This window comes from Nilaparvata lugens, chromosome 5 (assembly GCF_014356525.2).
Source record: "Nilaparvata lugens isolate BPH chromosome 5, ASM1435652v1, whole genome shotgun sequence".
NCBI classification, from domain to species: Eukaryota; Metazoa; Arthropoda; class Insecta; order Hemiptera; family Delphacidae; genus Nilaparvata; species Nilaparvata lugens.
In genome coordinates this window covers 59042547-59054643 of record NC_052508.1, presented here as the reverse complement: position 1 = coordinate 59054643, position 12097 = coordinate 59042547, and the positions used below count along the sequence as shown (strand labels likewise).

Genomic DNA, 12097 nt, shown 5'->3' with positions numbered 1-12097 from the left:
TAACTAGTATGTTGTAAAGTTTTAGAAGCTCTATTGTGAACAAAGTGAATCATTATTCAAGTTATTTACCATACCAATAGTTCAAGTTGGCATAAAAATTATCAAGTTAGGATGAACACCTTAAAAGAGATTAATTTTCTCCAGGAAAGCTCATCAGAATCCGATAGGCTAATCAGAGTCTTATTTTGGGATGTTGGTTGGTTTTTATAAAGCTTGATAAAATAGTGCTGTGGGACTACTGAGACAGTAATGCCTCCTTATTTTGCAGATGATTGGCAGAAGATTTCTGGTGCCTGGACTAAGCTTCTGCAGGCGGATTCCCATACTAAGACAGACATCATATCGTACATCTGTGAGTAAGGTCGATGCTCTCCAATCGACTAGTGAAGTGTCAAGTGATGACAGTATTCACACTAAACATCCAAACTTCAACTCATTACTGGCAGTTGCAAAATCCTATGGTCTAGATAGAAATTTCCTAGTCGAATCAATCGAAGTCAATCCAAATGTATTGAGTGTTGATCCAAATAGAATGGATAAAGTTGCATGTCAACTCACTCAATTTGGATTTGGTAAAGAGTTGCTGGAAAGCATTTTCACCCACTATCCAGAAATTTGTACAACTTCCACAGAACGGCTCAACGACTCTCTGCTTTTTTGGAGTAAAGCAAATTTTGGTGATAGACTTATGTATGGAATTTTGAATTCTCATCCTGAACTTATTGACAAATTGGATAGTAGTAGCTCTGAAAGGATAAGAGTTTTGTTGCCTTACCTGGAAAGTCATAAAAACATCGCTGTGGCTATACTGAATAATCCTAGTGTACTATTTGAAGCATGGGAAACACTTGAAGCCAAGTTAGAATATCTTAACTCTATAAATATAATGTCTGAAAAAGTTGCTATTAGTGGAGGATTAGGGCTGACTCTAGATCAAATAAAAACTAGGTTTGAGTTTTTGAAAAGAGCAGGAGTTTATAGAGACGTGCAATTAAAGAAAAAGATGCTCAATAAACTAAATCCAAAAATCGAAAAAATACTTTCAACAAATGATGAGGATTTTGCTAGGAATGTAGCTAGATTATCATTGATTGAATTTGAAACATTTACAGAACTTTATGAACGCCAATTGGAGAAGGAAGAATGTGGAGACTTATCCGATGATGATTAATAGATTGTTCAAGAGAGTGATGTTATAATGTGGAAACTATATATTCCTTCAACAATAAATAGTTTTTTAATAGTCTCCAGTGTTCTACTCAATACTTTTAAATAGTTCACAAATTCTAAAAACTGGTTTTCTAATGTATTGAATCAAGGATTATTCAGCTACGGTATAAAATGTGAGATTCTCTCTCAATCAGTTCAAGCAATTCAAACCAATATTTTCAATTGTGTTTCAATGATTTCAATTCTCCATTCAAAAGCGATATTCAGCGACAATTCAGTATTTTTTATCGTCTTATGTGATTTATGTGGCAATTCCAATAATTTAAATTATTTCCAATAAGCAAGATAAAGCTGGATTAGCATACAACAGCGACAGTGAAAATATAATTCCAATAAGTTCTAATGGTATTATTCATACTTACTCGGCTGGGCTGAGAGGTAACAGTCAAATTAGTACTTGTGAGAATTATATTTCCACTGTTCACTTTCTCTGTTGTGTGCGAAACCAGCATAATCAGATAATCTAATAATTTTCTATATTGTGTGAAAGACTTCCCAGTCAGGACTTCCCATATACTACCTATATAGGAGGTCCTGGTTCAGCCTTGTGAAACAAATTTCACATCACTATTAAGAGGTGTGTTCGTATAGTAAGAATAGCATATGAGTGTTATTGCTTTTTCAGACAAATTCATAGTTAATCCAAAAAATTTACTCATCTGAATCTAAGTGTCGGTTGCACGAAAGCCTGTTAAATTTCAATCATGATTAAATGCCATAAAAACCAATTATAGAAGCCTTCTTTTCAAAAACGCCTTCTCTGATTGGTATTTAATTGTGATTGAAATTTAACAGGCTTTTGTGCAACGAGGCCTATAACTTATAACTAAGAAAATAACCAAGTTGATTAGTAGGCAAACAACAGTAATACTACAACAATATTATTGTCAACGAAAAACAGTACAATAAACAAAATAATAAATCATTTTTCCAGTTGAGTATTAAATTTATTTCAACAATTATTGAAACAAAACAAGTTGAATATCATTAATTTTCTATCATTAAAATCGAAGTTCATATAAATATTCTCATCGTCAAAACTCCCTTCAAATTTCTCAAGTTATGTATTCTCAATTCATTTTCCATGAAGGAATTGAGAAAACAATATACATTCCACAAAAGTTCAGCAACAATAAATTGCTCAAAAACGTTACAGAACAAGTTATCAACATTGGAACGCTGAAATTTTCAAAGTTAAAATGAAGGTTGGGGCGTTTAAAAATGATGTAACAAAATATTGAGGTGTTTAAAAATGATATAACAAAAGATTGGGGTAGCTGAAGATGAAGATTGGGGTGTATCTAGGCTTCTTCACCCTCGCCCTCTCCGACAATCGAATCCATGCCGACCTCCTCGTAGTCCTTCTCGAGTGCGGCCAAGTCCTCGCGAGCCTCGCTGAACTCTCCCTCCTCCATACCCTCACCGACGTACCAGTGCACAAAGGCGCGCTTGGCGTACATCAGGTCGAACTTGTGGTCCAGCCTTGACCACGCCTCCGCAATGGCCGTTGTGTTGGACAGCATGCATACGGCGCGCTGCACCTTCGCCAAATCGCCTCCCGGCACCACCGTCGGCGGCTGGTAGTTGATTCCAACCTAAAACACACACACACACACCAGTTAGTGTTTATATTTTTTCTATACTTTGAATTTATTCAAAGTTATTCAAGATTGACAAGTCCATATACCCCTTTGAGAGGAGGTCAGTGGCTGCTGAATTATCTATCTATCTATCTATTCTCATAGGCATACTTTATAAGATTTGTTTTCCACTTGTAGTCTTTAAAAACAGAAAGATAAGTTCTAGTTAATTCAATCTAACAATACATTAAGTTTAATAAGAACAATCAAGTCTGTACAAACTTAATGTAAAATCACTCCACTCATATGGGCTGCTTTATTCAAATTAATAAAAACAATATAAAAAACTTTTAGTACCCTTTTATTAAAAACTTTAAAATATCTTAACGACTAGTTTCGACCATTGGTCATTTTCAAGTAAAAATTACTGTACTTGAAAGTTTAACTTGAAAATGACCAATGGTCAAAATTACATCACAATAGGTTCAAAATTACTTGAAAATGACCAATGTTCGAAACTAATCGTTAAAATATTTCAAAGCTTTTAATAAAAGGGTACAACAAGTTTTTCATATTGTTTTTATTAATTTGAATAAAGCAGCCCATATAAGTGGAGTGATTTTACATTAAGTTTGTACAGACTTGAGCGCCACGAATACTCGCATTTCACTTTTCATCAGCTGATTATATCTGTATTTGTACAGAAACAGTAAGGTCCAGCTTTGCATCAGCTGATAATGAGTGGAAAGCGCTCAGTCTGTACGCACCTTATCTTTTTCCATACTTGACAAAATTATTTATGGTATATATCACCACAATAGAGAACAGATCAAGTCCACTTAATTATCTTTTAAAGATAGATGAAGAACAATCGAATCTAAACTACACTTAGACCTCCATCTCATCTTACTTAACCCAAGTATGCCGAATGCTTTTGGTTTATCTATCTCACTATAAAATTCACTTTCCAACTTGTGTAATAATATTTCAAGTCAGCATAATACTTGAAACTTGGTTTTTTATAAGAATTTCTAAATAGCTTTTATTGCCTCAGCCTTATTGTTTTAATGTTTCATGAAAGTCTTGTCATCAAAGATGGATGCTAATTCATTGGATCACGAAAAGAATTCTTCACTCTACTTGATACATCTGTCAATATAAAAATAATTTCAACAAGAAAAACATCAGTAATTCTCCAGTGTCAATATTCAAGTGAAATTTTGATCTGAAAAATATAAGAGCATCTCCCTTTAAAAATGTTAGAGTAATGCAAGAACTATCAGTAACTCCAAGGGGTCGATTACCGAAAACTCACTATTTTCAATTAATAACTGTTTAAAGTTTGAACTAGTAAGCAGTAACGTCAATCTGTTGCAACTCTTAATACTGAATATTCTAATTTAAATATTAAATTTATTAACCCTCTCAATACCAAACGTTTTTTAACCAGATCACTCCCGTGTTATCGGATCGACACGTTAAACTGTCGGTCCCGGCTGAAGTATGATAGTCGTAAGGCCCATTGACGGCTTAAATTATATATTCAGGCGGTGGGACCTTCCCGCAAGGGACTCCCCACCAACAAAAGCCATACGAATTTACTTTATTCTAATTTAAAACACTTATTTTCAATCCAAAAAATATTATCTCTCATCAACTATACTGTACCTTGAAGCCTGTGGGGCACCAGTCAACAAATTGTATTGTTCTCTTTGTCTTGATAGTGGCGATTGCTGTATTCACGTCCTTGGGAACGACATCACCTCTATACAGCATGCAGCAGGCCATGTATTTGCCATGTCTGGGATCGCACTTCACCATTTGGTTGGCTGGCTCAAAGCAAGAGTTGGTTATCTCATTGACAGACAGCTGTTCATGGTAGGCCTTCTCAGCCGACACGATTGGTGCATAAGTGACTAGAGGGAAGTGGATTCTCGGGTAGGGGACTAGATTGGTTTGGAATTCTGTGAGATCCACGTTGAGAGCTCCGTCGAATCTCAAGGAGGCGGTGATCGACGATACTATCTGGCCAATCAGTCTGTTGAGGTTTGTGTAGGTGGGTCTCTCAATGTCCAGATTTCTTCTGCAAATGTCGTAGATCGCCTCGTTGTCTGCCATGAAAGCACAATCTGAGTGCTCCAGAGTTGTGTGTGTTGTTAGAATTGAGTTGTAGGGCTCCACAACTGCTGTTGAAACCTGAAAGGTGAATAGCATTTCGATTGATAGCATTTTTTTGAATTTTCGTTCAATAATAGTTTTTATCCATTCATTAGAATTTGAATATCAGATTTTTTCTCATATTTACTGAATACAGTAGATATAATTGTGAGATTGCGCACTGAAAAGTAACAAAGTAGATAGGGCTCACTGTTGTTCACTGAAAACTCAACTGTTTTAAAACTTGAAATTTTATTCAACTCAAGTTTCATAATACGGTACTCAAAGTAGTGCTTCTAATGAAGCTATATTATCGTTATATCACAGCTGCAAATCTTCGCCTTCTAGTGACAAGAACTAGAAGATTGAAAAATATTAATCTAGTGACATGAAAGTAACTTATCTTTTGAGACAAGATTTCTGTGGATATAGTTATAACGCTCATAGATAAGCTAAATATTGAAATCCACTGAGGCTATTCATTTAGTTACTGCAGTCGGCCAGACAGTGTTAGCTAATCAAGTAACACCTTTCTGTTTATTGTTTCTTTTACCGCGTACTTCATTAATTCAATCTCCTAGTAAATTAATGATTCTCAGTTATTTTAATCGGTGTAATAAGAGTAATTATGAATTCAGTGTAAGAAACTTTTAATGAGTAATTTGCTATTCAGTCTTTAACCACACTTTATATTTTTTCTAAAAAATTAGTACCCTAAATTAACTCAACTCGAATTTCTAAAATGACTAAAGAAAGACATTTAAATCTAAGTAGAAGTATCGAGAAATTATGGTTGCACTATAATATTAGAATGCACACAATGAAAAATATTGAATACTTTAGTTTCTAAAATGACTAGAGGAAAGGCATTTTCATCTAAGTAGGAGTTATACCGAGAATTTGAGGTGGCACAATAGAATTTTAGTATCTTATCCTATGTGTAGTACCTTATTCTGAAAATATTCTTCCACATTCCAAGAAAATTATGGTTGCTCGAAAGTTTTGGTATTTTATGTAAATTTGTCAACTCTTTCTAAATATATTTCTTAATATAAGATCAAAATATCTATACAAAATACATACTTGAGGAGCAGGGTAGATAGCATACTCCAGTTTGCTCTTCTTGCCGTAATCGACAGAGAGACGTTCCATGAGGAGGGATGCAAAGCCAGACCCAGTTCCACCACCGAACGAGTGAAATATCAAGAATCCTTGCAGGCCTGTGCATTGGTCTGCAAGCTTCCTGATTCTATCCAAAACCAGATCCACGATTTCTTTGCCGGCTGTGTAGTGTCCTCGTGCATAGTTATTGGCGGCGTCCTCTTTTCCTGTTATCAATTGTTCTGGGTGGAAAAGCTGTCTGTAGGTTCCGGTTCTTACTTCGTCTGCAATTTTCAAAATAATAATATTACTATTTCTTGTTCATGAAAATTATTATTTAAGTAGCAATTTTTGGCAAAGTTTTTATAAAAAATCCTTAGACCCAATTGGTCAATTGTCATTATCCTTCCGGCAGTCGCGCTGTTGTAAAAAGTACAACAGTGTCAGTTTTTTGCTGCACAAAACTATTGAATGGGTTAGTGTCAGTGAATGAGTCACCTATGCATTTCAAAACCTCCCCCCATCATTCCACTGAGTTGCAATATCAACCAAGCAATGGTTCAGTCTTTTGGTGCCATTTAGTCGCGACAGTGCATAAGTCGCACTGTGCATAAGATAGGGAAAGACTGTATACAGGGACTGTAAACAAACCAATAACACAAAATTGATGGCTTTTTGCTTGATGTACCTTATTGGGCTATGAAATGGTAATCATCCAAATGTTCATAGGCAAAATAATCCAAGAGGATGAAAAAGTAACTATACAATTAATTAATATGTTTTGACAGTAAACAGAGTACATATCACTTGGAAAATTGAATGTTGTAAAAAAATACAACACGCGTCTGCTCATGTGATTGAGGAAGGTTAATATTGTCTTTGTTACTGGGTGGGGCTTCTGTAGAAATTTTCAAAGTGTAGTTGCTGAAAATGAAATTTAGAATTTCTCAAATCAAGACATATTGTCACATTTGCAAATTACAATAGTAGGCTACCTGTACCTATATTTTCAATATTATTGCATTGTCTAGTTCTCAATTCAATGTTTAACTACTGCTACTTAATAAAAGCGTAGCAAATTTTATTAAGTGACCAATTAAAATAGATTTTTTTAGCAGAGAATAATTAATAAGATCCTAGATGATCTTACCAACTACTGTAGGTTCAAGATCAACGAAAACAGCTCTGGGCACATGCTTCCCTGCTCCCGTTTCACTGAAGAATGTGTTGAAACTATCATCGCCGCTACCGACTGTTTTATCAGAGGGCATTTGGCCATCAGGCTGGATCCCGTGCTCAAGGCAATACAGCTCCCAGCACGCATTTCCAATCTGCACTCCGGCCTGGCCAGTGTGAACTGATATGCATTCACGCTACAATTAACAAAATATCCACAGATTATTTCAAATATTCATCCGTAGATTATCATTGGACATGAATGGATGTTTAAAAACAGTCGATAGATCATGTCAGAGGCACTGAAATTAATGTGCGTAATTATGTGCGACCTAAAAAGAGATTTTTCAATGTTTGAAAATTAATATTTCCTGGCTACATATGAATGGATGATCAACGTTTTTTAGATGTTTTGAAAATTAATATTCCTCTACTGAATAATTTAATTGTTAAAATAGTTGAATAGTCTTACTTAGAAAAAATTAATATCAAATGTTTTTTATGTATCAAGATGTTATCTAGAAAAAAATTGAAAAGAACAAGATAAACTCAAACTAAAAATTGTATGTTTTAAACTTACCATTTTGAATTAGGTTTTGTTGAATTAAAAGACGAGGTTCAAATTACTTGAAATTAAAGTATTCAAACAAATATTTTTATAGAATTCAACAAGACAACAAAAGCAAGATTAGTTTGCTTGTGTTTCTTGCAAATACTGTTATCAGCCGATTTGAATTTTGCTAATAGAATAGCTCAACTATAAACAAGATGAAAAAATTGGTTCAACTGATCATAGGAAATTTCAATCATATGACTATGCTATTTTTAAAATTAATAATTCTATGTGCAGGTTGCATAAAATTCTGTTAAATTGATTAAAAGCCAGCTGATTGGTTAACGTGAAATTGATTACGAAAAATTTAACCGGCTTTTATGCAACCGGGCCTATTATTTTTTATAATTAAATATGTTCCTCAATACAAACTTTTTGAATAGGTAAGGAAAGTATTGCTTTCCGAAAAAAATTAAGGTACCCCAATTTCTAAATTTCTATACGTTCCAAGGTCCCCTGTGTCCAAAAAAGTGGTTTTTGTGTATTGGTCTGTATGTGTGTGTGTGTGTGTGTGTATGTGCGTCTGTGTACACGATATCTCATCTCCCAATTAACGGAATGACTTGAAATTTGGAACTTAAGGTCCTTTCACTATAAGGATCCGACACGAACAATTTCGATCAAATGCAATTAAAGATGGGGCTAAAATGGCGAAAATAATGCCAAAAACAGGGTTTTTCGTGATTTTCTCGGAAACGGCTCCAACGATTTTGATCAAATTTATACCTAAAATAGTCATCAATAAGCACTATCAACTGCCACAAGTCCCATATCTGTAAAAATTTCAGGAGCTCCGCCCCATCAATGCAGATAGATTCCCAATTATCAGGCTTCAGATACAATTGAAACAAAAAAACTCAAGTGGAGTAGATTGAGCATGAAAATCTCTACAATTAATGTTCAGTAACATTTTCACCTAAAATTGAAAATAAGCTTTTAATTCGAGAAAATATGATTATTCAATTGCAAATTATCGTTGATTCTATTGAATCATTCACTATGAAGAGATAGCAGACCTCATGTGTGTCTTCAGCGTTATTGCCCTGTCACCAGCTGACTAAAATCTTTGAATAGTAGCTTTGAGAAGAGCGGGAACACTAGCGTCAGGTGATCAATTTTCATAACGGCAAGGAAAGTAGTGTGAGTGCGCCACACCAGATTTTTTCATTATAACTAATTTCTTTGGATTTGATGGATCGAATCACATCCATCACTAAAATGCAAATTCAGATTGACTTATAAATTTTACATTACTAACTTTTAACTTTTAACTTTCCACTTGGATCTAAAGTACTTAAGACTAATGGCTAAGGCCAATCTATGTTTTTTATCTAAAACTCATTGTGATGAGTGTGATGCCCACATAAGCTCCAGGCGTGTTCAACTGTGCATGTTTAATGGGAATGTTGAAGGATAATAACTAGTAGTTCTGTGAGCAGTAGACCTCGCGCTCAGTGAGTTACATTGACCTGTTGTTATATTTTCTCAAAAATTAATAAATAATTTATCAATTAAAAATGTCTAGAAAAAATCCTAAATAAACATAGAGCTTTCTTTCAAGATGTCCGATGTTTTTGGACGGGTAGCATTATAGTCCACTAGACAGCTGATTTATGATGAATAATTCTATAGTCTGATTTTCACGGTAATATTGGCGTATGAAGGAGGCTCCTTTTTCCTTTTATATTATCCTTGAAATGCAAAATTTCCAAAAACCTTGTATATAAGTCGACGTGCAATTTAAAAAGGAACATACCTGTCAAATTTCATGAAAATGTATTACCGCGTTTCGCCGTAAATGCGCAACATAAAAACTTATAAACATTTAAACATTAAGAGAAATGCCAAACCGTCGACTTGAATCTTAGACCTCACTTCGCTCGGTCAATGATGATGAGTGATTTAAAAACTCATATACAGCAGTACCGGGTATTATACCTAATATTTATACCGAAATCTAATACTTCATGTACAGTATCATATTCAGTAGAGTCGGCTTTTCAAGTTGGTTACTCAACCAACTGGAGTAGCTTGCGCATTCTTGTTGACTTATCTAAGCGATTACATAGTTTACACCCTAATAGTAAATTTCAGCGGTCTACTTAGAGGTTTTCTCCCTTTACCTGAACTTATTTGTAGATGGTCATCGTTTTGAGGAGACGCTTGAAGAAGGCCAAATCTCTTCAAACCACTTCACCCGTTTATCCCTAATGAGTATGAGTTGCTTATAATTGCAATGAATACTTCCAGTCCATGTTCTCTCAACATAGGTATTGAAAATGTGCTCTTGTTGTTTCTTTCCAGGATTGTCTTTTATCTTGACTCTCTGCATAAATATTATGAAGTGAGAGTATAGACTAGGAATCCGATTGAGCAGTTGGTTTCTGTAATTGTATTCAATTTCTTTTGAGAATCTGATTTTAATATAGGCCTGATCTCAATTTCATAACTCCTGTATAAATTTTGAATCTCAACCACTTATAAGACCTGGCTCAAATGAAACACAAACATTATGGTGTACCATACCGTACGGTACAGTATATTTTATACTATAAGCTATCCTGATACGGTAATCCAAAAATAATAAGGACGTGTTGAGAATGATTCTATATTTTTATCATTCGATCAATTTTATGTCTAATCCGAATCCACTTCCATTTTTTAATTCATTGCTAATGAATATAAAATTTTTCCTAATAGCTATGAGAATAAATTGATGTAATAAAGATAGTCTCTCTTATTTTAACAGAAAAACGTTCTACATGATAATATCTTCCACAATATTCTTAATTTAATAGCAGAATTTTTGTATTGAATTGAAGGTACCTACACATCAGTAAAATCTGAGATATTTTTGTTTTTAAATAACTGATAAATAGATAAATAATTGAATGAATGATGAATTAATTGGTATTTTATTTTTTTAATTTAATTTTGTTTTCTCCAGAACGATGCTCACATGAGTTCTAGTCTTGTGTGTGATAGATACATAGATAGATAAATGTCTTTTATTTTTACTTTAAAACATTGCAAAAAGTGATGAGGACGAAGTTGAAGCAATAAGAGCCCCCTCTTCCAATTAGGATGGGATGGATTATGATGAGAGATGATTCTCGGGAGGATTAAATAATAAGATACACCACACTTACAAAAAGCTATTTGGTATATTCTCTTAAAAAATAGTTTTACAAATATTTGAGACTAGAATTAAACCTATCTGATAAATAATCTTAAACCTAGGTAGAAAAATATCACATCCTCGACTTCATTTTAGACACATCATCTTTAGTTTGTGAATCACTGCATGTCCTTTTCTTTGCGTTGGATTCTTCCATTTCGAGGGGGTTGTTCCAAGGCTGCACTTCACCGGATCCAGTGAACAGGTAGACCAAGTTGGTCGCCACTAGAACTATAACTGCTATCCAGAACACGAGTCTCCATTCCAGCAATGTACTCTGCAATTAAAAGACAAGCAATTGTTATTACAAAATGACCTACACGAATGTCGAAGCTACACTATTGCTATCCCATTTTTAGATATTTTTAATTCACTTATCACTGCTAATAAGAGTAAAGTCCATCTAGAAACATAATAATAATCCATTCTAGTAATAATAATACTATCAATTTTATTGTATAGTGCATTTTAAAGAATAAAGAATTTTGAATTGAATTGAGACCTCTGGAAATAAGAAAAATCCAATGCGAAAGTCCAATTGAGAAAAGTCCATTTGTGTTACGACCATTTATGCTTGAGTAATTTCATAGCAGGCTATTCATTTATGAATTTTCCGTAATAATTAAAAACTTCATAAATTAATTATAGATATATCTTTACATAGAATTACAACAGTGGTGCCCTTTCTATTTAATTTGAGACACAATTTAGTTTCGGGTAATCATCCCATTATCAAGTGTCAGAATGAATTATTATTTTGGAGTAAACAAATTAAATCAAATAATTTTTGTATGAATAAATAATATTTTTTGTATGAATAAATAATTCTATATGACAGAACTTTTAATCTATATGTTCAGAAGGCAATTGACATGGTGAGAGAGGAAGTGAATGTGGGTGTCAAAATCCATGGTAAAAAATAGACATGCTGAGATTTGCAGATTACATAGCAATTATGGCAGAAAGTGAAGAGGATTCGGAAAGAATATTATGCATAACAAACGAAATTATGGAAAAGAATACAGCCTAATAAACACACAAACAAAACAAAAATACTAGTCT

General features: G+C 33.9%; 3 protein-coding genes across 8 annotated transcripts in view; 1 reads left to right on the top strand and 2 right to left on the bottom strand.

Annotated features, from left to right (window-relative positions):
• The first annotated feature begins 249 nt into the window (after positions 1 to 249).
• Positions 250 to 1246, top strand: LOC111044008. Its single transcript, XM_022329059.2, has one exon. It carries the CDS (start codon positions 269 to 271, stop codon positions 1169 to 1171), a length of 903 nt encoding a protein of 300 aa, XP_022184751.1. The 5' UTR covers positions 250 to 268; the 3' UTR covers positions 1172 to 1246.
• A 905-nt stretch (positions 1247 to 2151) lies between these two features.
• Positions 2152 to 8061, bottom strand: LOC111044007 (tubulin alpha-1 chain). The gene is made up of 5 exons (XM_022329058.2): positions 7825 to 8061; positions 7219 to 7441; positions 6051 to 6352; positions 4479 to 5006; positions 2152 to 2825 (listed from the first exon to the last, which is right to left on the bottom strand). Exons 1-5 carry the CDS (start codon positions 7825 to 7827, stop codon positions 2532 to 2534), a joined length of 1350 nt encoding a protein of 449 aa, XP_022184750.1. The 5' UTR covers positions 7828 to 8061; the 3' UTR covers positions 2152 to 2531.
• Positions 8062 to 11002: 2941 nt separating this feature from the next.
• LOC111044010 (putative inorganic phosphate cotransporter) overlaps positions 11003 to 12097 on the bottom strand; it is a 36544-nt gene continuing 35449 nt past the window's right edge. For all 6 annotated transcript variants that reach the window (XM_022329061.2, XM_039428911.1, XM_039428910.1 and 3 more), the window contains one exon: positions 11003 to 11312. In XM_022329061.2, coding sequence (XP_022184753.1) covers positions 11109 to 11312 — 204 coding nt within the window. In that variant the 3' untranslated portion in view covers positions 11003 to 11108. The remainder of the gene's footprint in view (positions 11313 to 12097) is intronic.

Coding starts and splice junctions, on each gene's coding strand:
- LOC111044008 (XM_022329059.2), top strand. CDS start 269: ATGATTGGCAGAAGATTTCTGGTGCCTGGACTAAGCTTCTGCAGGCGG.
- LOC111044007 (XM_022329058.2), bottom strand. Junction 6,353..7,218: donor TCTTGAACCTACAGTAGTTG/GTAAGATCATCT, acceptor TGAAAATTGCAG/ACGAAGTAAGAACCGGAACC. Junction 5,007..6,050: donor CTATCTACCCTGCTCCTCAA/GTATGTATTTTG, acceptor TTCACCTTTCAG/GTTTCAACAGCAGTTGTGGA.